Consider the following 27,754-nt stretch of genomic DNA (forward strand, 5'->3'; position numbering starts at 1 on the left):
TGAATTATATTATAAAGGAGCAAAGACTTATAATAAAATATAAGTTTATAATACAATCTAGCCATTTAGTTATAAAAACAATATGCATTTGTTTTAAGATTGAAGTTTCATTTGGCTTTAAGGCACCATAAACATTACAAAACCTGGTGTTGGTACACTTTAATATATGAAATGACAGACAATCATTCAACGCAGATTTACATCTTTGTCATTTTTCATGTTATAAAAAAATTATATGATTTAAAAATTAAAAACAAATCGATGTTTAAAACATACATGTAGTTTACAATTTGCCATGATATTAAGTATGTAACATTACTACAAGACTGCAGATTTGTTTTCTTCATTTTTGTATTGAGCAGGGAAAATTCTACCGCATAGCATATCTTCTAGAAGTGCACATGCGATTAAAAACGCAATCAATGAAGTTAACCCGTAGAGCAGACAAAACAAACTCTTTAGAAATCTATTTGTGCATGCCTTTTTCATAATTGAGTATACAAATGGGTCTGGTAAAGTTCAGTTCCGTTTACAGGAAGTGAATGAACTCCCTTGTCAATCTGCATTTCCTGTAACACCTCGCGGAGTAACGATATCATTTCTATTTTAAGCTGGTCTCGATCACTAGCGCTTGTAAGTCTTTCACTACTACTACAGGGACTTCCCCAGTCAGGAATTCTTGGTATTCGATCATTATATTGTTGATTTTTAGGTTGTGGGATGTTTGATAACGTGGCATATTTTCCTGAACTTGATAGATTTGCCGAGTCACCATTCTTTTGAATTTTATCGTTATAACACTGATAGTTTGTTTGCGTCGTCGTTTCAAACTTAGGGTGTGGTATAGGCGAAATCTTCTGAAATTCTTTACGGATATCACCTCGTAGACAATCAAGATAATTAGAAGGTTTTCCGTCGTCTCTCATTTTGTCTTCTCTCAGTTCATATCTGAAATGTTAGCTTAATTGATTAGATACCCATTTCATTGTACACGGGAATTTGCACCGAATATATTACTTCGTTTATCTGCAGCAATTTTGAAATGAGATTAATTCTCTGTTTAATACACAAGATCCCCATACCAACATTTCTTCGTTGAAACAGAGTGGTCGCAACTAGAAAATGTACTGAAGAAAACCCATTGGGACTTTTATTCAAAAATAGGAGAAACTACTATCTTTCCAATTGTTTTGTGAAATACACTACACAGATTTTTTCAAAATTAAAACCCAAATGTCTTTGAGCTTGCCACTGACACGACACTTGCGTAATGGTCACTAATATGACAGTTGGTCTCCATTCGTTTGCATGATGTTTTTGAGCTTTTGATTCTGCCATTTTAATTAGGGACTTTCCGTTTGAATTTTCCACGGAGTTCAGTATTTTTGTGGTTTTCCTTTTCATATTTAGATGTGGTGTGTTATTACGATAGGTTTTGTATATTTACGGTGACAATGTAATGTGGTATGTGGTTGAACAGTTATCAGACATAATTTTTAAACTGAGTATACAATAACTGTGACCACATCTTACCATAAATAAACGTTTATCAAATAGTTCGTTTCTATGTATGATGGCGTTTGTTTTTGTTGCACTATAGCGTGTCTGTTGTCTATATGTTTTCCTCTTACAGTGTTTTGGTTTCGTTACTTTAGTTTGTGACCTTGATTTGTTTTCTCTCAATCGATTTATGACTTTTGATCAGCGGTGTATTTCTGTTGCCTTTATTTGTCGTGCCTGCTCCGTTGCCTCCCCTCATTGTCATAAAACGGCGTTGTGGTACTTTTTTTTAACTGTAGTAATCTTTAAGTTTTGTCTTGGTCCATATAAATTTTTAGAGATTGTCACCTTGAGGCCATCGCTGGCACTACTTTTTTTCAAAATTTATGTGTATAAAATGAACATTTACCTAAGACTAGATATATCTTGTTTAATTTCCAGTAGATCATCCTCATTCACACTCCCCTCTTGTTTTTGTTTCTTGGTATGATGGATATACCTGTTCACGAGACGTCTCATTACATCCTAAATTATAAAGTTCATATAAAAGTAATGTTTAAGATCACCTGTTCGGTTTTTTAATTAAATCATTCCTTAATGTATATACAAGTTGACGTTTCAGAATCATAAAGACAATAGATAATTTCCAAAGGCCAACAAAGTCACGTCATTGGTTGAATTTCTATTTTTATGAACGTTATTAGCCAATCAAAGAGTTTGGTGTTCCCTGTTTCAAAATATTACCAAAAACTCATTAATTTATAACAAAAATTCTAAACACAATGAAAAGTAAGTTAGAATGTTAAGACCATGAGGATACAATGTATATCAGACAGAGGAAAGATACTAGAGAGATATAAGTTTAGCAAATCAAATCTTAGATCACGTAACAAAACGCCATGAGAACCTGTCTGAGAATACAAAATATAAAGATGTGGTATGCTTGCCACTGATACATCTCTCTACCAGAGACAAACTCACTTAGAAATGGCAACTACGTAATAGATCACACCGTATGCTCTTTAATATTGAGGGAAACTCATACCGCATAGCAAGCCTAAACAGACCCCAAAATGACGAAAGTAAAAACGGAAAACATAATGGCTATATGTACAAAACAAATATCATATACAACATAAACCACTGAATTACCAGCTCCTTACTTGGGACAGAAACAAACATATTGTGTCGAGTTAAAATGTTTGCGCCAATCCTAACTTGTGACAGTGGTGTTAAAGTTCAACTTAAGTAACAAACTATGAAAATTAGTTGAAGAGGGCCCAAGTCATCAGATTATTACAAGGCACAAAAACAACTAACAAACACACAATGTCTAAAAGTACAGATTTGAGAGTACTCGCATTTACAGAAACTTAGTTTGAAGAAAAGAACAACTAATTAAAATCATGTATCTAAGACCTAATTCAGATTTAACATTTACAATAACTAAAAGACAAACAATAGTTCAACTAACAAATAAGCTAAATTAAATTGTATGCATTGTGTACAAACTCAAATGGTTTAGATGTGAATATATGTGAAAGTTGTTTTAAATTGTGGCTGTAAATTCACAGATATTCTTGCAATAATTGTAACGATAAGCATAATATCGACACAAATGCACTGGAACAATTTTTTTTAAATTTGGAAGATATTCATTAATATTCGTGCAAGAATGGCAAAACAAATCATAACGTCGACTCTTTGGAAGGTGCACCGTAAAATTGTTTCAAAATAGGGTGAAATACACCATCATTCATGCAAAATTGGCTACGCAAGTCATAGAAACGACGCAAGGTAAGGTAAAATATTATCATTTTTTTTTTAGGAATGTACAGATATTCCTGCAATTGTTTTTGTAATGAAAATTGATTATGATTTGCTGCTTTAGAAACTAGGGTATAAAAATATGGTCATCCCTTGGTCTTCTTCCGATCAACATTGAAACCCTTTTGGTCGTCCGTTTGACTGAGATGGATAAATAAAATCGCAGTCAACTCCTGTCAGGATGGGAACATTTAATCTGATGCCTCGCATGGAAATAGTATCACACTCGTTACACGTTGAGAACCCTTTCAACCACTCTTTGATGGGTCCATAGATGGTCGTTTTTTATTTTTGAAGAACTAATATCAAATCAATGATTTGAAACTTAAACCACTGTTTCAATGTTATTTTATTTTACTTCCTTATTAGGTACGGTTTGTTCTGTGAATTGGAAAATATGCATCGTCATGTTTAACTATTTATGATGTTGCTGTATAAAATTTCTTATGAAGTTCAGCTTAGCAACGGAATGCAAAATGAAGAATGACATGGTTTATATAAGAACATTCATTACTGTAAGTTTGTTTTAAGGTAGTACCAACCATCTTGACTAAAATTAATTTGACTCGATTAATTTTCATAAAATTTAATAAAAAGTATTTACTTTGATCCTTTGAGAAAATATGAAATTTTCATAAAACTTGAACCTTACACTTCATTGCATATATAGCAGTATATATGGCGCGGAATCAGGGTCATAATTATTTTAAAAACACTAATTTTGATCATTGAGAATTTTCACATTTTCCTAAACAATAGAAAGTGATTAAAACGGCCAGGTGAATTTTACAAAGTAACCGCCCTGTAGTGTTATGTAATACATTTTAAAAATAACTTCAAACATTCATTTATAATGTTGTACTATTTATCATTAAGTTGTTTGTACTTTGACTATTTGTTCCCTGTAATATCGTTATTTTCGAATTTGTTTAATTCCTGTACTTATTTGTATTTATTCTGATGTCGAATATTTTAATCCACTGCTCAAGATTAAAAAAAAAAGAAGAGCTGAGATCTTAAAATACTTATTTCCCGAAGCCACATATCTATACTGATGTCCCTTTTGTCAGTGGTTATCTTATATAACATGTGATTTCAGAATATTATGTTGAAGACCGGTCTTCTTAAGTTTATTTTTGTTTTATTCAGAACTCTTCTTTCTTTTTTTACTTTTCTGGAATATTGTATACTGTTGAAGGCATATGTTTTCCTCAAGATATCTTTTTGTTCTTTGTGAGGTAGGTTTGCTGTCCACACCTTTGAGTTGATATGTTACAAAGATTCTAGTAACTCCATTGTAAATGAACCATAACCATAAACAATAAATCGAGTTTAAAGATACTATATACTACGAATTAAGTGATATTCAAAGTTATAAACAACTTCGTGTTTTTTTTTATTTCCTTCATATGATTTTAAAAAAAAAGTGTCATTCCTGCATGCTTTTGTGTTTAAATATAAAAGAACAACCAAAAATGTACCTCAAAATAAGCTAATTTCCTTTGCTGCAAAATAAATGAAATAATATTTGTCAGCTTCTTATCGTAAAATATGTTAGGTTTATGTTACATGAAATTCATCAGAAACAAAAATAACGCAATCCGGTGTCCAGATTCACTGACACATATGTTTTTTTTTATCAATTTTGAAACAAACAAAAAACAAACTTCTCAATTTCGAGCAATCTAGTGTATGTTTAGTTATTTCTCATAAACTTGATTTTTTTTTTTATCTAAGTTGGATAATTGTTATGCCACAACTCTTGATTTATTCTGAAGAACAGTTTCAGATATATGCTAGCCCATCTGTGACATATAAAAGAGACAGGCTTACTAATAAAAGGCACCCGTCACCCTGTCTTTACGTTTAATCGGTTCTTTTATATATGTTTCCTTTAAATCAATCTATCTTAGCTAGTAATAATGGAGAGTACGTAAAGGGAGATAAAACTGCTATCTTACTTGATAATGTTGAGTACTTAGCGGGAGACAAAACTGATAACTAACATGATAATGGTGAGTAATTAAAGGGAGACAAAAAACTAATTACTTTTTTGATAATGATGAGTACTTAAAGGGAGACAAAACTGATAACTTGATAATGGTGAGTATTTAAAGGGAGATAACACTAATAACTTACTTGATAATGCAATTCATTGTAGGATGGTGGAATCTTATATGGATCTCTGTTCAATGTGGGGCGCTGAAACAAAACAATCACGTTTTATTATAAAGTTTAGATCAGTTTCACAAAAAGGTTAACATTGATTTTTGTTTCTATATTATACATGTACATATTGTTCTAGTTTTTAGTGTTATTTTAAAAATAAAATCCATCAATACGACACAATACTCTCTCCCAGCTGTCTTTCTCGCAGTTTGTTTTAAAAAAAAATGATGTAAGGTGGAACTAAGAAATCGATCAGACTGAACAGAAAAATGTTATTCGCAGGAAATAACAAAACGAATCCAGAACAAAACACAAACTTGTTTAGTATATCGATATTAGATCGATGTCTGCAGATTTAACTAAAACAACTGTGCGTTGGGTATTGGAATAACAGAATGATGGAAAGAACCGACATGAATATCATATGCTCAAGCAACTAAGTGTTGAATTAGCAAATTGTGTTAAAACAATTAGTCACATAAAAGATGACCAACCTGAAACTGAAAGAAATTAACGGTGGCCAGTTTTTTGGTTTGTTCCTCAGTGTATTTAGACACTCAAATATTAAGTTAGATTTTTGATATATCTGATGTTTCTGTTGATGACAATTCTTCTTTGAATAATTAAGATTTTTTTTCTGTTAAATTTATCCCAGGAAACTGACTTGAAAAATTCGTGTTATGAAGCAATTATTATCTCTCTCATGGTTTTGTCTTAGACACTCTCTTCTAGGCCTTGACCGTTGGTTAAACTATTGATTCTGCTCTCCTGTAATCTGTATGATATTTTTTCATAATAATTGATTCAAAGTCATTCTATTACAGACCTTGATATCAAAGGTAATCGGGGTTCAAAAAATGTGTATGAAATGATTGGAAAAGCGAACTTAAGGGCATACGATACAGTTACAGGGGAGGTAATGACGTTGCTAACGTAATTTGTTATTTTCGCGACGTCAAACTGTGACATATCGGGAAAAGGTGCATTTTACGACTGATTTTTGTCATTCAAACTGATTTGATTTGAAAACGAGTTCATGGACCCCTATCTTTCAAAACAGCAATTTGTTTCATTTTGCAGGGAGATTATGTGACCCAAATTTTATAAAACTGTAAATAGAGGATTTTTTTTAATTTTGATAAACATGCAGCAAAAAATGACGTATTTTCCTAAACTCATGAACATTTGTTAAATATGAGCAATTTCTGAACAAAAAAATGCATAATGTTTTAGGATACCTATAAAGTATAGAAATTACCGATTATTTTACAAAAAACAATTTGTGTTTATCTTTTATAACAAAAAAGTTATGTCATCCTTTCGAAAAAGAAATTACGGCCACAAATCTGAATTTTGAGCAAATATACAAAATTTCGACCTCATTTTACTCAAAAAGTAATTCATGAAGGTATATTTTTTATTGCATATTTGATTTAATCAGGTAAAAAATAGCTTATATGCAAATTTGCACGAACTTGTAAATACAGGGTCAAAACTGTATCGTATGCCCTTAAAATGATGGAGGAATGGACTTTAAAAGGGATTGATGGCTTATAAAAGATAAGAACAAAACGACAGATTGTTCTTTAATAAGCTAAAAAAAACTACTATGAATAATGAAGGTTATGATGGGAAAGTGATTGAAAAGATTTTTCTACTAACATGAGATGCAAAGATATAAGAAAGCAACTTTGTTTTTAAGGAAATCTAATATATATCTTATAATAAATTTCATAATATATGCTCATAATTCATCTCAAGATCGATTTAATTGTTAACAATTCAGTCTAATGCATAACTGGTAGTTAAATGCGGAAAAAAAACATAGAAAGGGTATTCCAAAATGTAATTACTAATCTTAATTCTACTCTTTACGGTTTATGCCTCAGACAAAAAACTTGTGAAACCACTGCTGTAAATATCTTAATAAAAATGGTATCGGTTCGTAAGTTAAAAGAGTCTTGCGTGGTTAATATATAAAAAGATTTATTCATTCACATTTGGTCAGACTGCGCTTGCTTAACTCAACCTGAGATGTTATTCTTCCATATTGTATGAAGTAACATACATATAAACGACCGTTTCACAAATACGTTCTAACCAATATGGCTATTTAAAACGGCATTATATCCGATTGCTTTGAGTTCGTACGTAAAGGTATCATCTTTGGTTAGCTTACTTGCTTGCTGAATCATTATTAGGTAAGGTAATTTAAACATATTTATTTATAGCGAATTGGGAAACAAGTTTTGCAACTTATATTAATCCCTTTCCACTTTGCGGGTGCGAATGCTGCCTTGTAGCGTCATTAGCCTACTCTTTACGAAATCTACAAAGGTGTCTTTAACGTGCAAGAGATATGACTGTCTCTCAACACGGGTAAGCCATTTATCTTCCCCTTCCGACGGACTATCATTGTTTCCTTAAGACCATACTCGCAAATGGTGTCAAGGGAGAACCGAAAATTGAGTTCCTGAAATTTTCATCTCGAACGGGAATCGAACCAGGAACCTTTGTGTTAGTAGTCTGATGCACTAACCACTACACCACGGCTAGGTAAGGTAAACGACCCTAATCCGACAGTCGTTTTGTCTGTAGGACTAGTCTACTTCAAAACGAGGATAGTTTACCTTATCTCAGCAATAATGACTTCACGGTTCAGCTAGTAAGCAAGCTAACCAACTATTCAACCTTTAAATTAAACATTCAATGGAATATGCTGTAATCGTATAGAGTTGAATGCAATGATTGGACGATCCCAAAATTGATATGCGGCTATGATGAAAAGGTAGAGTGCAAACGCAAAATTTGACAGCATAAAGCAAGATTTCATAAGCTAATGATAGGGATATTGTACAAAACACTTACGTTGTCATGCTCTCCAGACTATTTGACAGACAGAAAATAAATTTATGTGATAATAGTATTGATAGTAAGTATTTTCTCATGTAAAAATCCTGCAGTAGAAATATAGAAAATAGGAATCTTTTGTTTGTTATTTGTTATTCTCGTGCGATTTTGTCTGATGCTTGGTCCGTTTCTGTGTGTGTTACATTTTAGTGTTGTGTCTTTGTTCTCTTATATTTAATGCGTTTCCCTCTGTTTTAATTTGTTACCCCGATTTTGTTTTTTGTTCATGGATTTATGAGTTTTTTAAACATGCAGCGGTATACTACTGTTGCCTTTATTTATTGCCCATTAATTTTGTCATGATTTCTACTTGATACATGTAGCACCTTTTGGCCTTTTGACATTAAGTGATATTTAAAATTCAGAGTTCTATTTATGTTTTTGACTCTCTATTCAAACCAGACGAAAAAATAATAATAGTATGTTTCCAAATGTCACGGAATAACCATTTTTGATAGACTTCATTATATTTAGAAATTGTCAATCGTAATCCTGCCTATGTAACATCGAAATCGTAGGAATTATAAGGTTCGTTAATTTCAGTTTATTCTTCAAAATATCTAAATAAAAAACGTATTATGCCGCGCTAAAATAACCTCAAATGCAGTAAAATGCGTCACGTCTTGATGTTCAATTTGCTTGTAATATAATTGCTTATTTACATGTACTCTATGCTCAAAATAACAGATTGCACATATAGTAGAAAACATTTGTTATTAGACGAACATTTAGGGGATGACCATTTGATAAACTAGAGTAGGAAAAGACAGCGTCTTATGCAAGATCATTTATTTTTCAGCTCTTCCCAGACTTGGATATTCAATTTCAAAATCCTCCATGTCTCCCAGAATATCAAATGGTAGTCCCCTGTGAACAACAAAAAAAAAACATGCAACATTTTACGACTCTTTTTCTTCTTAAGTATTAGTTACCTTAATGGTTCCCGATGAGGAAGATCTCTTTATTCTTGGTTTATTCCCTCGTTTCTTTTTGAAGCAGAAGTTGAACATACTTTTAATTTGCATTGAAAAGTAGAATATGGACTTTGGACTGATGATCAAATTAAATGGCGACGGTAGTGTTGAACCTTCGTCAAAGTACGACATCCATAATTTAGACCTGGCAAATTTCCACTCCATATCTGCATGATTCTAAAAATTATTTACAGAACTTTATTGCTAGCTAGAATCGTTACTACATGAACTTTCATGTAATAGGTTATAACCTAATGATATTGATTGTTCATGTAAAAATTCTGAACCGAATATGTTTCGTGTTTAGATAATAAAGGAGGCTTTTCTTCTCTCTCGTAGGTTGGCTTCGTTGAAAACTGGGATACTTAATCTTCATCATGGACAATGTAACAGTACAGTTTTGTAATAAACAAGTATCTATGTAAAAAACCCTCTTTTACGGTAAATAAAAATATTTTGGTTATTCCTATCGTTTGGATGTTGATTCAAAGATGTGTATCCAAATCAACCTTTATTATGTACGGCTTCAACTTCAAGTTTATATGTTGTTCAGTTGTAATCTATATGATTTGATTTTTTAACCTAAAAGGACGCAAAGACTTTTCAATACACTTTAAGGATTTAAAGGTATTGTTTTACCTTATTATGTATGAAATTTCTTTTGTTCACATTATTCAGGAAACAATGAGAATAATACACTGATAAGAACTTTAATACCGGGTCGGTAACGAACACCATGTTTTACCTCATAATAGCAATACACAATGAAATAATAATGGTAATTGCTTCCTTATACTTAACAGCAATCCCATTTAGAGTAATACAATGCTTTGCTTTATAAGTTGTATTTTTATTGGTATTAAAGCAATGAGAGTACAAAAACATTTTGTTTAGTTTATTTAATGCTTCTATACAAGTATAAGTTAATCTGACACTAGAGGTATTTACTAACCAGTCTAAAGGTTTATATAAATCATTAAATATAAATACACTTCAGCAGTTTATTATCTTTTTAGTGGTTCATAATAGCAATTGCTTTTATTAATTCATTAAATCATAGCCTAATCGATGTTAGAGCTATTTCCCTAAAGAACTATAATGTTAATTATGGATTTATTTTTAAATTTTTGCCTCAATTTTAGATAATGCCTAGAATTTGACATAAGCAGTCATCCAAGTATCAGAGTCTATGACACAAAATATCGTTTTAATTTTAAAATTCTACCCCCCCCCCCCCCCCCAATCTTATTAGCAATATACAAACTTCACCTAAATATGGTTTATACATTCCAAACTCATTTGGTATTCAAAAGCTTGCAGCTGCTACTCAGTCTTTATAAAAGTTCAAGTGTTTGGGCAGAAAGTTACTTTTTTCTATCAGAAGACCATTTATCAACATATAGTTGTTCCGCCTAACAGAGTTTCCGATGGACACTTTGTTATAAGCTGACTAAACTATCTGTTCCTTGTGGAAAAAATATTCTATAACCTTTATTCCTCAAGGAACGTACACTGTTATATTTTTGTGATTATAATAATATTACATAATGTTGTTTTCTCCACTTGAAACTTATGTTACCAAGGATTTTAATTTCATGACATTTTATTGTCTTATTTGCATATAAGATATGTGTTCTTTTATTTGTCTTTATATGTCTTTATATATCTTTAACCGTTACTGTTTAGTTCATTGTTGGGGATATTCCATGGCGTGGCTCGGTATTTATACATTCCGCAATATTGTTAATGTGCTATGATATTTTTTGTAGTCTCGTCTTTCCATTCGTTTGACGTGTTTGAGCTTATGATTTTGTCATTTGATAAACAACTTTCCGATTTAATTTACTTTGAAATACTGTAGTTTTGCTAGTTAATTTTAGTTTATTATGATAGTTTATAGAGTGTCTTTATACCGTTTTGGTTTTTTTATGTTGTGTTGACATAGTTGTTTATTTTTATAGTGATTAAGATTATAACACAATGCTGACTGCTGTGCTCCAATTTTCAACATGTTTGTCTATTATGTCTGTTTGTTTGCTCAGACACTATTGTATGTGGAATATAATTTAATGCGACTGTCATACAAGTGAGAGGTTTAGCTAGCTATAAAACCAGTTTTAATTCACAACTGAATAGGTTATGCCAGTTGTTTTCTATTCGTTCTTATGTGTTTGAGCCTCTGATTTTACCATTTGATATTAAATGGATAAAGGACTTGTCTTTTCGATGCATCCTTGGAGTTCATTATTTTGTCATTCTTTTTTAATAATAGTTGTGTTTTAAACAAAAAAAAATTATAACAAATTTAAGATTGTGGATAGTTTTCTTTCTTACCTCAATATTCTGATACGAGTTGGACATCATAGCTATAAGCATATTGATTAGCATTATAATGGCCATAAAATGGTACGCCATAAATAGTATCATGCCTATCATTGATGTGAAAGACTGTCCATTTGGTATTTTTATATCTTTCAGGGTAACCAGACCAAACAGCGACCAATACAATGTTACATAACTTTCTCCTAACCTACAAGGACAAAAAGATAATATACAAAATCAATATAAGTTATTGGATGTCTCTTTGAGTCCAGTGCAAATAACAAAACATGAACTCATAATAACAAATTTTAAATCAAATGAAATTACAAGTCTTTTTTTCAAGCAAAATGAATTAAAAACTAACACTTCCATGTGTAAATCTTTATGGATCAGTAAATCACATATATCTGTTAAACTGAAACTAGCGACGTCGTTTTTAAGTGTTTAAAAGAATATTGCTAAGTTATAATACAGCAATATATACATCCTTATGAAAAAGTAAATGAGTTTTTCAACAAAACTATTGAATCACGGAATGAATCGAACAAGCGGCGTAATATACCAAATAGAGCATACAAATTTTCTGTTGAAGTCCGTACGATAACCAATAGTTGATAATTTCTTCGTCATTTGGACTCTGGTAGAGAGTTGAATCAGGCATTGGCAATCATACAACATCTTTTTTTCATAATGTTAAATTAATACATATCATATTTTCTATGATAAATATTAATGTGTTATTATCACAGAACCAGTGCACCACATGTTGGGAATGTGTGTGTTACAACTCTTAAAAGAATTGAACTGCATTGTGTTTCCCTTATATTATTGAGGGAGGGTAGGAGGGTCCTGATCCCGAAATCCCGAGCTTAATCCCGAGCTAAAAAACACGAAATCCCGAAATCCCGAGCTTAAAAACACGAAATCCCGAGGTCCCGAAAATCGAAAAAAGAATTCCCGGATCCCGAAAAGGTCAATCCCGAAATCCCGAGCTTAAAAACACCCCATCTGGAGTCCCGATAAAGGTCCTATCCCCCCTCATTTTTGTTGAACCGCTGATGGTGAACTATATGTCAAACATGGACCATAAGTCTAGTAACCAGAATTAAGTAACTAGCATGATTTTTGATGAAACATTTTGTAATTTAACTTCAGGTTCATAAAGTATTTAATTTATCTTATTTCCATGACTTCCTTCGCATGCTTTTTTGATTAATGGATATATGAAGATATGGTGTGTGTGCCAATGAGACAACTCTCCATCCAAATAACAATTTATAAAAGTAAACCATTATAGGTCAATGCACGGCCTTCAACACGGAACCTTGGCTCACACCGACCAACAAGCTATAAAGGGCTCCAAAATTTAAATTGGCCGGCTTAGTACAGATTTCTGTTCCATCACAGATCCCTCTGTGTACATGATATCTTTTAAACGATCTAACGCTTATCCATTCTATTTCGTGTATCTGAAACTAATGTTGCAAAGCTCTAAGGTGAAGTCGATCTTGTTTCTCGCAGTAAATTGTTTACCTCTAATAGAAATAATTACTTTATAAAAGAAGAATGCAAAACATGTTATGTTTTGTTGACCGGTCTTGTGCCTTCTTAGATGTTCATAAGTTAAATAGTGAATGAGGAGCTTCCTCAATAGCATTGATTCACTTACGAGTAAAATGAGTCTGCTGTCGTAGGAGTTCTACTTCCGCTGTAGTAGTAATACAGTTGGTTTAAACCACATGCAAAGGATGTTAACACGAGAAAAAATATAAACAAAAACTTGACGATGTCAATAAGCATGCATCCTAGAGAGATCTGTAATGGTCCTAAATGTTGATTTGCTTGGAACAAATAGATAATACGAGAAAAACTGAATGCGTTGGCAATAGCAAATAGTCCTTCAGCGATTAATGTCGGGTCCATTGTCGGCCAATCTTTTCTTGGAATTTGCCTTTGACCGAACTGGCTAGATTCTATCTGCATATAAGCAACAAAACGAAGAGAAAATGTTGCTAGGTATAAAGATAACATGATAAAGTCCATCAGATTCCACCATTGTCTTATATAAGCCTTCAAACCTTCTTCCCATAACTGTTTACACTCCGCCCAAACGAAACCTGCAGAACAGAAGTACAGAATCGATTAATAAAATGCCTGGTCCAAGTCAGAGATATGACAGGTGTTTCCCATTAGTTTTATGTGTTTAAGCTTTAGATTTTCCCCATTTGATAAGGGATTTTCTAATTTGAATTTTTCTTGAAGTTCTTTATTTCTGTTATTTTACTTTTTACATGTCTAGTTGAGGCCATGTTGGTTACCCTAATAGATGTAATTGAAATATATTTGACTCTACTTCTGAGTTGCAAGCAATATTTGTGGGGCAAAACTGTTTTATCGCACTAACCAACCAATCCCTAATCCACTTAAACAATTGACAACTATCTTTAGCTTGTTATTTCATTGTTATTTAGAATGCAAGACGTGTAAACATAACAATAATGAATATCAAGGCAAGTATAATATTAACAAATCTATATAGCTAAGGAAATGAACTTGTAATATGCTTTTGATTAACTATTTTGATAACGTTTTTGACGTTTGTGTTTGCAAATTAAAAATCAACCCTGTAACCATTTCTAGCCTTCAACTGTTTGGCATTTCAAAGCTTATTGACTAAAGGAAGCAATTTAAAGGATTGAAATAGACTGGAAGAAATGTGAGTTTCAATTGTGTTTAAATCACACAAAACAAACAAATCAAAACGGAACGAACCAAACAATTAAAGAGTTATAGAGTACAGACAGCAAACATATGTTCCATAAACAGATTTAAATGTATGACTTGAAGTTGACATTTAAGCTGACGTCATTACATGCATATCGATTTCGTACTTAAATAATTATGCATTTATAGACAAAGACATATTTATACGTTAAACGTGTCAACATAGTGTGCGGCTAACCACGCTCTGTAATATGATGACCTTGGTGATGAAAAAGTCCTAAACAACAAATTAATGAATTCAGTTATTTTAAAGCTTTTTTATGTACTTCTTAGCTTAGTCGTAATTCATCAAAAGCATTCGCAGAAAAAATATAACGATCACGATTTTAATATAAGATCATTCAACTTTCATTTCTAAAAACTTGTTTAGGTCATACACCAAATCAAAATTGTCTTTATAATTCAGTATGCATGGTCTTTGAAAAAATCTTTTCTTCTATTTTTAATTTTAATTAAACGATAATTTAAGTTCAAAAGTAGTTCCTGCTCTCGGCAGATGACCAAAAATATTCTGAATCCAGATTTCCCCATATCTTATAGTGTTAAAAATAAAAAAAAAAAAACACTATTAAAAAAGGAAATCCTAACTCAGACAAGAGCGCCATAAACCCCCCTTAGTTGGTTGCTCCCTAGTATGCTTGTTTCTGTGAAAATGTTCCACTGATTAATATTTACTGATTTAATTTGTACTAAGGGGATTTAATGCTATGTGGTTTAAGCTTTTGGGATGTTTCCCATTTTACAGATTTTAATTAAAACACAAAAGGACCTTGTGATGATTACTTTCTACAGGTTGTGTTGCATTATTATGTGTAAGTAGTAATGTCTAACTTATTATTTGCTTACTGTCATAACCTTGACTTTTATGTATCGGAAGAACTTAAGAATTAGTATAGACGAAACTTCCATAAAGTATCTTACCACAAACCCAGAAAATAATCAACCATTCCAACTGTGATGGAGGAGGTCCACGTTGCTGGTCACGAGTGGGCGTATTACCTATATCGGTAGTCACTAGAACTAGAAGCAAAAGAAACACTACAAACGAGGCACTATGGTAGAGGAATTTCATGAATGGACTACGTAATAACTGTCCTATCTTGCTGCGCGGAAAGATTAGGTAATACACGGCTGTAAATGGTACTATCAATATTAAACCAATACACAGTAGAAATTTCGTCGGACCATTCCTCTTTCTCCATCCTGGTAAACCTTCATACCATATTGATGTCAAGAGCTGTTGACAGTTTGGATGGGCTACAAACTGAAATGAATAATATAGAATTTAAAATGTTTGCTGTATCATGTATAATTTACAATCGGTGATGCAGTAACTATTTATTCTCCCAGAATATTTTTTTGTTTTTTTTTGAAGAGTTGTTTTCCTTTTATAGTTGATGTGTTTCTATCGGTTTTGGTTTTTGATCTGGATTTGTTTTCGCTAAACAAGGACCACCGGTAGAATTAATGAACAATTTTGGGTAGTTTCTTAACGTTGAGTTTAAAATTACAAAGAAAAAAAAGTTTTTTTTTCTCTAGTGCCTTGATATGCGCATGTTATGTTTTAATTTGATCATTTTCGTTTGTGGTTGTTTAGTGTGCTACAGCGCACATGAATTATGTTATAACAGACTGATATAGACAGCTTCCTCCTATAAGATGTAAAAAAGTTTATGTTTAGATTTTAACAGCTTTTTTCCATAGTTTTTCCTACATAAGTAAATGCCTGTACCACATCAGGCATATAACAGTTGTTTTTCCATTCGTTTGATGTGTTTTAGCTTTTGATTTTAGCTTTGATTACGGACTTTCCGTTTTGAATTGTCCTCGGGATTCGGTATTTTTGTTAAAATATGATTTTGCATATGCGATGTATGACTGTTGAACAGCGGTATACTACTGCTGTCCTTATAAATGAAAATGCGATAACTGATCATATCAACATATGATACATCCTTTCAACAGTATCAAATTGTCAACTAGTGCTGTTGAGTATAAACATCTGAGTGAATTAATAGTTTTTTCAAGGAATTCATTAGTTGTGGAGCAAGTACGTAATTGAGTAATATTGTTTAAAAAAAAAATCGAAAAATTGAACCATTATCAATTTCGAAATGAACATATACATGTGATTATAAAATATTCTAACAACAACAATACATTGAATATCACAATTATAATAAAATTATAATCCTGGTATTTTTGATAACTATTTACGATCACTGATATCACGATCAAGTTGATGAGAAAATACATTGAAGTTAAATGTTACAATTCTTAAATGTACATGCTATTCTTATATCGCAATAGTTCCCTGTAGTACATTAGATCTACAGTTAATTTTTTTTCATTTTTCTTTACATCACTGGGTAAATACCTCTGCTGGTGGACTATCAGTCCCCGAGGGTATCATCAGTTCAGTTGTCAGTACTTCGGTACTGACATGATGTAACATACTTTTCTAAAATTGTCCGTTTATAAATTATTAAGAAACTAAGGTTTCAACTCCCTCAGGCAAAGTTGACTTGAGATGAATTTGGCTATCAAATTCAGATATTTTTGTCATAAAGCTCTTCAACGGTTTCGGTGGATTTCAAATGTTTGGATTTGAGAATTCCTGATGAAGGTAAATCCAGAAAAGTGCTTCGGAGGCATTGAAATTATAAAACGTGGTGTTTTCAATTTTTTAATGTCATTCGAAATTGATAGAATATTTCTATATGACATAAAGTTCTTCAATTGAATGCTTTTTTTACATTTAATATATTCGGGTTTCAAATGCAAAACACTAAAACATTTTACCAGAAATATTAATATTTATAACAAACGTCTAATTTGGAATTCAGACAGAACATTTTTATCGTATCAAATTTTCTATTTCAAATAATAGTTTAAAAATGCAGAAGCATAATTTTCCCGTTGACCATTCTTGTAGCTAAATGTTTGTCTCTAAAAAATTGGCACATGCACTTTTTAATTTAATATCTTTATTTTCATGAAACTTAGCTTTTAAGATGACAATAATAAATATCTTTAAGACCTTGAGGTTTTAGATGATCTATAAAACACAATCTTATGTCGAAGACAAACATCTTTTGACTGTAACTTTTTTTTTTATTAAATTACCATCATCAACAAGTAAGAGAAAAACAAAATATTCTTTGAAATTCATTGTATACTCTTATCCTTAGTTACATCAAGATCAAATATCGAGAATTTCACTGTTGCTAAGTTTTCAATATCAAATCATATTAAAGAAAAGATTGCATTGACAATGGCTCAGAAATATTAATCAATTATACTGATGGATCAGTCATTTGGTATTGTCAACATAGTCTAATATCAAACGATAATATAGATACGGATGTAGTTTAGTTTCTTCTTCTATCTAATGATTGAATAAATAATCACATGCAACTCGTTCGTTCTCTATACAACAAACGTTAGTAGAAGCATCTTAAAATTAGTTATTAAGATACATTGCTTGTATGCTGTCTACCTATAAAACTAAATGAAGAGTAAAATGGAGAATGAAAATGGGCAATGTGTTTAGTTTAAACATATTTTATTTGCTCAAAGCGAAAAAGGATCAGACACAAGTAAAACATACTTATAAAGTCTTCTCCACAATACAATATATACAACAATACAAATTGAACATGAGCATGCATCATATAATATAAACAACATACATATTACTTATCTATACTGAAAAAAGTAAAGGGAATGAGAAAAGAACGACAGAGATTAAGTTGATGATGATAATGATGATGATGTGCGTTTTACCTATGTTGATACTATACTACGAGGAATCGTTTTGATCTCTTTATAAAATTGAATACTTGTTTAAGAATTTGCACATTTTGATCATAGGAAAGAGTTTCTTTTCCAAAAACCAGTAGTGTTAAGTCCAAATCGCAGCCTTCGGGAAGCCAGCTGAGACCATTAAACAGAATAGCCCTTTCATTTAAATAGAAAGGACAATCGAAGAAAAAATGGTGCATGTCCTCAATATCCAAACCACATTTACATGTTGGATCAGATATAATGTTAGCTCTAAACAAGTCACAATTCAAGAACGATGCCGAACATCTAAATTGGGTTAATATTATGTTCAATTTTCTTGGACCATATAAATAATGTTTTAAAATAGATTGATTCTCATTTCGAATTTCGTAGTTTTTTAATTCTACTTTGAATTTTGATAACGAGTCTACATTTCGAACTGATATGTTCAAATTATTCCAAAGTTTAATTGTTGATGGGATAAAGGATTGGGAAGTCAGTGTCAGCCTGCAAAATGGTAAAATGATATCTTGTCCATTTCGCAAGGGATATTGTGTTGTACATTGAATTTTAGGGGGCACAAGGTTACATAAATATTCAGGGGCATTATTATTCTGAATTTTATAAAATAATTGTAGTTTTCTTCTCTTTCTTCGTTCCTCTAAAGTTTCCCAACCAACCTCTTTTAAGACAGTCTCAGAGTGTGTGTAAACAGGCAAACCTGTTACAATTCGTGCAGCTTCAAGTTGTAGCTGTTCTAATTTAATTGAATAACCTTTTCCGCAATTGTCCCATACTTCAGTTGCATATTCAAAAATTGGTCTAATAAATACTAGATATAATTTTTCCAAATTTTGTCGGCTAAGTTGATATTTGAGTTTTCGCAATATATTCAGATGTTTTTTAACACTATTTAATATGTTTTCAACATGGTTGTTCCATTTTGCGTCACTTCTAAATGTAACCCCTAGATGCTTATGAGATCGCACAATTGGTATTTTTTTGTTGTTCATAGTAAAATTAGGGTTTTTTATCTCATTATTTGAGAACATCATAATTTCTGTTTTTTCAGGATTAAAAGACATAAGCCACTTTCTTGACCATTCATCCAGCTGTCTTAGGTCACGACTAACAACTGACTGTATAAGTTCCTCGTCATGACCCGAGTAGCTGAACGAAGTGTCATCTGCAAATAGTCTGCATAAAGAAGTTAACTGTTCAGCAATATCGTTAATATATATAATAAACAATAAAGGACCAAGAACGGATCCTTGGGGTACACCAGCTGAAACATTGCAAAAAGTAGAGGATGATTCATTAATGATAACCTTTTGTTTTCTTTGGTATAGGTAGCTAGTGAACCAATTTAAAAGATTTCCCTCAATGCCATATGCTTTCATTTTATGTAGTAAGCCAATATGCCAAACTTTGTCAAAAGCCTTTGAAAAATCACAAAAAACAAAACAGCAAATTTCTTTTGTTTCTAGTGCATTTAAGATACAATCATAGATTTCTATTAATTGATGCACTGTTGAATGTTTTGGCAAAAAACCTGATTGGTATTCATAAATTAGTTTGTTATTAAATAGATGATTATATACATGTTTAAACACAACTCGTTCCATAACTTTCCCCACGCAACTAATTAAAGATATTGGTCTGTAATTAGATGGCAAAGAAGAGTCCCCCTTTTTGAAAATAGCTATTACATTTGCAATTTTCCAGCTGGTTGGATATATACATTGACTTAGGGACTTGTTGAATATAATTTGAAGAGGTATTGCAACTTTATCTGGACAGATCTTGAGCATCCTGTGGCTAATCACATCTGGTCCCGAGGCTTTATTTGGATCAAGAATATTAATCATATCTATAATTTCTTGAATAGTGACATGTATGTCACAAATTTTATTGTTAGATTTAGTTTCAAATTGTGGTAAGTTGATATTTTCTTCATTTAATTTGGAGATTAAATTAAAATACTTGTTCAAAAGCTCACATTTTTCTTCATCTTTATATGCTATTTCGTCTATTTTTTCGGTATTTATAATATTTTGGAGTGGGGGGATGTTATTTGATCCATTGTTAGATTTGATTAACATTTTCATAATTTTCCAATAAGTTTTTGTATTCGATACATTATTTAGAATGATGTGGTCTAAATTACTTTCAAATTTTTCTTTAGCAACTTTTTTCATATTATTGACCCTATTCCTCTGTCGCTTGTACTTCAAAATATCAGATTGTATTTTAGATTTAAAAGCCTTTTTTCGTAATCGATCTCTAGTGCGTAATTCTCTCCTAAGCTCACTATTGAACCATGGTTTGTCGTTTTTTCGTATAGTTACTTGTTTAGTAGGTATGCACTCCCTTGCAATGTTCAGAAAAGTTACAGTAAATATTTCACATAATTCATTAACATCCTTGTCATCGGGAAGAATGGCATGCCAATCTGTTTCATTCATAATTTTCAAAAATTTATCTTTATCCATCTTATCATATATCCACACTTCTCTTTTGAAAGTACGTGACACTGATGACGGACACTCAAGAAATATTACTGCTGCATTGTGATCACTAATATTTGAGGGAATATCTAAAACATCTGATAGATAATATGACATACAGTCACTTATTATAATGGGATCTAAGAGTGTACTACTTTTATCAGTAACTCTTGTTGCTTTATCAATTACATTTCTTAGATTGAACAAGTCCATAGTGTCAATAAGTTTATTATTATTGACATTAAAGAGATCAGAATTTAGATCACCAGTAATCACTATATTTTCGTTTAATTGAAAGGCAGTTTCTATTGCATGATTTAATCGTGCCCAGAAGTCAGTGTCCGCATTCGGTGGACGATATGAGTGACAAAGAAGGAAGTTTTGACCTTTGGCTCGTATTTCAACCCAAAGTGTTTCATCAAATGGATTTTCTAGTTCGCTTTTTCGGACGATACCGATATCATCTTTCACATAAATCATTAATCCACCACCAAAGTTGTTTCGATCTTTCCGTATAATGTTATTGAAGGAATCTAGTTTTAATTGATCTTCAGATACACTAGGATCTAAATGTGTTTCTGTTACAGCCAGGACATCAAATTCGTCAGTGAAATTATTTAAGAATTCTAATTTGTTTCTAATACTACGGATATTTAGATTACATATTGATATGGATTTATCGATTTCACTAAATCTGACACTAGAAGGTGTACTCGATATGTTATTTTCACAATAAGAATAAAATGAAGCACAAACAACAGAAAAATAATGTCAATCTTGGGATTTATAGACTGTAGACATGCTAGTGAAAGAACATAGACGGAGCAATGTAAGTTGATTTTTAGTATTTCTAAATAAGTATAATAGTTATAATTTATAAAAGTACTACTTTTCCTCTTGCTACATGTACAATGAAATAAGCCAATGGCTGCCCTGTAATCCTCAATGCTGACTCCCATATTGCTTAGGGGGTACAGATATTAAGTCTAACGACAGCCAATGGCATTTTCCGTATGGTAACTTGCACACATCATCATCATCAGAAAAAATAGAGAAAGTAAATATAAAACAAGAAAAATAAAAAGTCATGGTGATGGAAAAACAAACGGATTTCAGAAGGATACATGGAGTCATACTGGATGATAAAAATGGGATTTTGCTTAACTTTTACTATTTTTATAAATCAGTGTGAACCGTGATCTAGCCACTATTTTTAAAAGACAAATTATATGAGCTGAAAAGTCCAAACATACTGTTGGTTTATAAAAGACGAATACCTACCAATATGGTAATAGTATTAAACACTTTATACTTGCATCTTGAGTATACAGGTTTACATGATATGTATATATATAAATCAAACATATAAATCAAACATAAATAGTATGTACAATTGTGTGTGCACACAATACTATTTTATAAAGAATTTAATCAGTATCTCCTGGTTTTCCTTTTATAGTGTTAAGTTACAACAATAAGGTTTTTTTTTACAGACAAAACTATGTACACGGAGAATATATTTGTACTTTTACATGCATTCGATTATTTCTTACTATCATATTTTGGTTCGTGTTTGGGTTAGGCAAGGGCGGTCTGTTTGACTTTTATATTTTTGAAAACTTCTTTTGATCAAAATCGACATTTTTCGTTAATAGATTTATTTAATTACAAGCTATAAAAATGTACAATTAAGCTGATATGATTATAAGCAAAGTTGTCGAGAGAAGAACAGAACATGTGTACGTTCACTATAGAATGTCACATTTACACTGCTTTTTGTTTTTATTTTGAGTGATTGAGAAACGGTAATTTTATCAACTGTTGAAAAGATCTTACGATATGTAAGACCATTTTACTACTTAGCCAATTTGGGATGACCGTTTATATAGTTGTCATGATGTGGAAACATATTTTTGGGATTTTTTTTATTATTGAATGACAGACTTTGGTTGTATTTTGGCTACCAGAACAACTAGAAGAAAATCAGCTAAACGGTTATAAAGTGTAACTAATTTAACCGTCATTAGAGCATATATAACAGGGAGGAAAACAGAACAAAACAGAAGAAAATGAACTAAACATGAAAATAATTAAATCAAACATAAAAAAAAAATACACACACACACACACAAAAAGCCCACATATAACAAACAAACAATGTCTAGGTTATAAATTATTGGTAAACTTTTTTTTTTAAACTTTTGTTGATAAGATATCAAATTTTAAATCTGGAATAAATCAGTTTTTATAACTGTCTCTAATCACTCATGATCTTCTGATTGCTGGTTTGCACTGTCTGGCTGATTGTCAGCATGATTGTCAGGATGATTGCCATAAGCAGCAGGCCTTTTATATGGAGGTCTAAGATCACCAACGTCCTGTCAATTCTGTATAATCAGCTTTCTGCTGTTTTCGGATTTTTTTGCGAATATTCGACCGTCGGCAGTCCAGTAAGCATTGATTTCATTTTTAGTTTTCATATCGGCCAGGCTTTTTACTAGTTCTGTTCTATATTGTGATAGGTTTTCAGTTATGAAAATACCATTTGTGTCACCCTTTAGTTCCCTTTTATTGCTGTACACCAAATGTTTCATTCTATATGATATGAACCTGACTATAACTTGGGACCTGCCTTTTCTTGCCTTGCCTATAACATGAGACCTTCCTATGTCATGCAGGTCTATGTTTATATTTAGCTTGTTCCTGATTATATCCAATACTATCTCATCTGTATTGACAGGGTGTAAGGTCTTTCCTTGGTTGTCAGTAGGAACTGGAATGTTATGAAAACGAAGACTCGTTCTTCTAGAATATTGTTCCTGTGATTCTACTCTAATTTTGAGGTCAGCAATTTCATCACTCAGACAGTCAAGGTCTTTGCCTTGTTCTTTGATTGTTGTTATATGGTTTGAGGTAGCCTGTTCAAGGTTTGATATTTGTATGAACTGTTTAAGGATGTGTTGCTTGTGAGTTTGTATTACAGTTTCTTGTTCCTTTATTTGTTTTAGTAGTGGTTGTATCTGTATATCAACGAATCTTTTGGCCTCTTGCTCAATTATTGGTGTAAGGGTATCACTGATCTTTTGTGACAATAAAGGTATCATAACGTTAAGAACTTCTGGGCTATTAAGAGCATCAAGTACTTTATCGGCAACTGTTTTCCTAAGTGTTGGAGTTTTTCTTTCGCCTACTCCTCGCAGATCCCCAATTGAGTTACTATGACGTCTGCGGATTTGACGAGTTGACTGTTTTTGTGTGGCTGGTAGGGAGTCTGGGCTATCAGGATTACCACGTTTATTGCTGCCAGTTATTATGGAAGAGATTGATGGACTTGGCTGTGAGCTAGTCAATATAATGTCGGACTGAGATTGAGACTCAATGTTTACATCAAAGGAGGCATCCATTTTGTGTTCACTCATCTTGACCTATGGCTATTTGAATGTTTTGTCTAATTGTCTAATTAATTGTCAGTTTTATTTAGTTTACGAGGGATCAATCACGATTCAATTGTTTAAGTTGACTATTTAACGATGCATGTGTTCATATCATATACGTTATCCATCATAAAAATCCCATTTTGTTGGTCAAATATTTTACCCTACCATTCCAGTTAGCGCATGCCCAGGGCAATGTGTTAAAGCGACCACAACCCCACTAAATAGAAGAAAACAGTCTACCGATAGGTCTTCAACAAAGCGTGAAAATCACGCACCTAGAGGTGGGAGTCAGCTGGACCTTTTCTTCGCACTTTTGCTCATAGTTAAGACCTACTTGTTTTAGTTGTTTCTCCAATATCCGGAATAACTTTAAAAGTGTTCTAAGCGAGCATACCAGGTGCAGTGAGATATTATCACCATATTCGATAGGGCTAAATATTTTGCTTATCAGGTCGCGTTAGACTCATCAGAGAGCAGTTGCTATGGCAGTTGCACGTAAAGAGGGTAAAACATTCAACCTACAAGAAGCCTCGGATTGACATTCTGCACTAGACGCTGCTGAGTTTTTATACTAAGTTTATTTACGTTATATGTATACAATAGTATTATATAAGGTTTATCATATACTAGATACTGCATTGAATTTCGATTTACTCGATTCACTAGATTCCTTATGTTTAAAAGTCGATATGAAATTTTGTCTTTTCACCAGACACGTCTTTCGTCTACAAAAGACTCATCAGTGACGCTCAAATAAAAAAATAAAAAAAAAGCCAAATAAAGTACGAAGTTGAAGAGAATTGAGGACCACAAATTCCTGAACGTTTTGTCAAATACAGCTTAAGAATTATATTCCTGAGGTAGGAAAGCCGTAAACAGGTAATTTATAATTGAGACCATATCAATGATAATTTATGTCAGCACATACTGGGCTGGTAATACTCTCGGGGGAATAAAAAATCAACTAGCAGTGGCATCGACGCAGTGGTTTAATATACTTAGAGTTACACTTTACCGCGGTTTTGTTTTTTAATTTTATCTATTAACATCGTCGTAAGTGTTTGGTCTCGGGTTGATATTTTCCTGACTGAAATAATACCATGTTTGCTGCATTAATGGATTTGGGGACGTAGATTCATTTCCTAAAAAGGGTAAAAAAAATCCCACACCCAAGGGTGGGCCTCACCTGTCCCCTAAATGTGTACTATTTCAGTGAAATGAAAAGTTTGGATACTTCTATCAGTGAAACCATGGTTACACAATGGAAACCTCAATAAATTAATTGCATCAAATATCAGAAGATAAAGTTGTTAGAACAAATTACCTTCCTGCAGAAATTTGTATGATATTTGATTTGATTCACAACGTAAATCTATGAGGAGTTAAGGGTTATGTTCTCATGACATTGCAAAAAGAAAAAATAACAAAAATATCGAGCTCCGGAAGTCCCTATGCATATGGCAAAATCAAAAGCCCAAACACATCAAATGAATTGATAACATCTGCCATATTCCTGACTTGATGCAGGCATTTCCGTATGTAGAAAATGGTGAATTAAACATGGTTTATAGCTAGCTAAATCTCTCACTGGTATGGCCCAATTTAAATAAAAGAAATCACCGTAACGTATGCGATCAAAACAAAAATAGGCCGTTTATAACGTGGTATGAATATTTGGTCGGTTTTATCTTGCACTGGAAAATGCGGATAAACAAAAGTGCGAAGAAACTCTGAAAGGTTAAATATCTCATATCAAATCATTAGCAGAATAAAAGTTATGTTAATCGAAGAATGAAACGCTTGAAGAAAGAATATGTGTTTGCATATACTATGATATATATAATGTAAAATTCTGTGCAGCAATGTGTTTCATCAAGGAAGTATAATCAACGCTGATCAATAGAGCACTCAATGATTAATAGCCAGATATAATATCGACTCAATGCATTATGATGCTCGTGATTGATATCTAGTGTTAATTGTGTGGTAATACCAAAGTTCTGTGACAAATGGTTTAATATAAGGATACGAATCCACAATTCTTTTAAATAATATTTAATGAGGGCCATGGTTAAATCTCCAATGCATTAACGTTACGCTCTTTAATATTTGGACCGTACTCCCAATATAATACCTATAACACGGTGGGTAAGGTTGTTCTGCGAGAGAACGTTCTGTGCTGGTGATCCGGTCCTGACGGGTGCTGGTGATCATTGAAAAATGTAAACACAAGTAAATTTGTACTGTAAAGCGTTTTAAAGCGTCACTGATGAGTATTATGTAGACGAAACGCGCGTCTGTCGTACTAAATTATAATCCTGGTACTTTTGATAACTATTTACACCACTAGGTCGATGCCACTGCTAGTGGACGTTTCGTCCCCGAGGGTATCACCAGCCCACTATTTAGCACTTCGGTGTTGACATGAATAGCAATTATGTGGTAATTTTTATAAATTAACTGTTTACTTAACTTTGAATTTTTCGAAAAACTAGGGATTTTCTCATCCCAGGAATAGATTACCTTAGCCGTATGTGGCACAACTTTTTGGAATTTTTGATCCCCAATGCTCTTCAATTTCGTACTTGTTTGGCTTTATAAATATTTTGATATGAGCGTCACTGATGGGTCTTATGTAGACGAAACGCGCGTCTGGCGTACTAAATTATAATCCTGGTACCTTTGATAACTAATTAAAGCACAATTTCATTAAATAAAAAATAAAAGCTTATTATCTAAACGATTATACACATTTAGTCACGCTGAATGAAACAATTGACACCGGTAAAAAACAAAAATGTGATAATATGTGTCTGAAGAGTATTTTTATTATGACGTTGCTTACATCCTAAACATTTTTTTTGCAATTGTTCAAAATTCAGCGTGACCAAATGTGTCTGGATCAACCTTTATTGGGAATGATCAAATCAAATATTTGAAAGTCAACGATGTAACAGAACCGAAGTATGTAAACAGCATAATGAACAAATGAAATTAAGTATTAAATACTAGTTCTCTTTGTAGAATCATCTAACCATGATTTTTTAAAGTCATTTGAAACCAGTGAGTGGTTAAAAATAATTTTAATCCAATTCTTGAACTAATGCATGTATATATCATAAACTTAGAACTCTGTTCACGATTTTGTCATTTTTTACGCAAATATATCGTATAACCCACATTTTTTTTTCTCTGTCTGTTATGATTTAACAAATATGGCTGCTCATTAAATGCCGTGTTTTAAAGCCGAAGTTTATCGATTGTCACCTTATAGTAAACACATAACAAAAAGCATGTGTATTGAGCACGTGTTTAACATGTACAATCAGATACGAGTAGGGTTACGCTCAGGTCAGTATGCATACGGATACTATGTCGGCGAATTGCTTCCTGGAAGCAAGCAATTAAAAATAAGTAAATATCTTCTAAATGTGCACAAATAAAAGAATTTTCCTCAGAAAAAAGTTTATGTACATAAGTTGTATAATAAAAACTATCCATTTAGTTATAAAAAACATATGTATGATTTTTTTTTAAT

At 32.2% G+C, this 27,754-nt stretch overlaps 1 protein-coding gene across 2 annotated transcripts in view; it reads right to left on the reverse strand.

Moving 5' to 3' along the window:
• Positions 1 to 255: 255 nt before the first annotated feature.
• Positions 256 to 27,754, reverse strand: part of LOC134695722 (transient-receptor-potential-like protein) — a 44,326-nt gene continuing 16,827 nt past the window's right edge. Inside the window, exons 3-10 of one of the 2 annotated variants that reach the window (XM_063557106.1) lie at positions 15,408 to 15,750; positions 13,372 to 13,819; positions 11,715 to 11,910; positions 9,339 to 9,557; positions 5,467 to 5,529; positions 4,809 to 4,832; positions 1,910 to 2,025; positions 256 to 948 (exon numbers count right to left, since the gene is read on the reverse strand). In XM_063557106.1, the coding sequence (XP_063413176.1) occupies positions 486 to 948; positions 1,910 to 2,025; positions 4,809 to 4,832; positions 5,467 to 5,529; positions 9,339 to 9,557; positions 11,715 to 11,910; positions 13,372 to 13,819; positions 15,408 to 15,750 (1,872 nt within the window). In that variant the 3' untranslated portion in view covers positions 256 to 485. The remainder of the gene's footprint in view (positions 949 to 1,909; positions 2,026 to 4,808; positions 4,833 to 5,466; positions 5,530 to 9,338; positions 9,558 to 11,714; positions 11,911 to 13,371; positions 13,820 to 15,407; positions 15,751 to 27,754) is intronic. The other variant, XM_063557108.1, reaches the window with a different exon arrangement.

This window comes from Mytilus trossulus, chromosome 14, assembly GCF_036588685.1.
Source record: "Mytilus trossulus isolate FHL-02 chromosome 14, PNRI_Mtr1.1.1.hap1, whole genome shotgun sequence".
In the NCBI taxonomy this organism is placed as follows: domain Eukaryota; kingdom Metazoa; phylum Mollusca; class Bivalvia; order Mytilida; family Mytilidae; genus Mytilus; species Mytilus trossulus.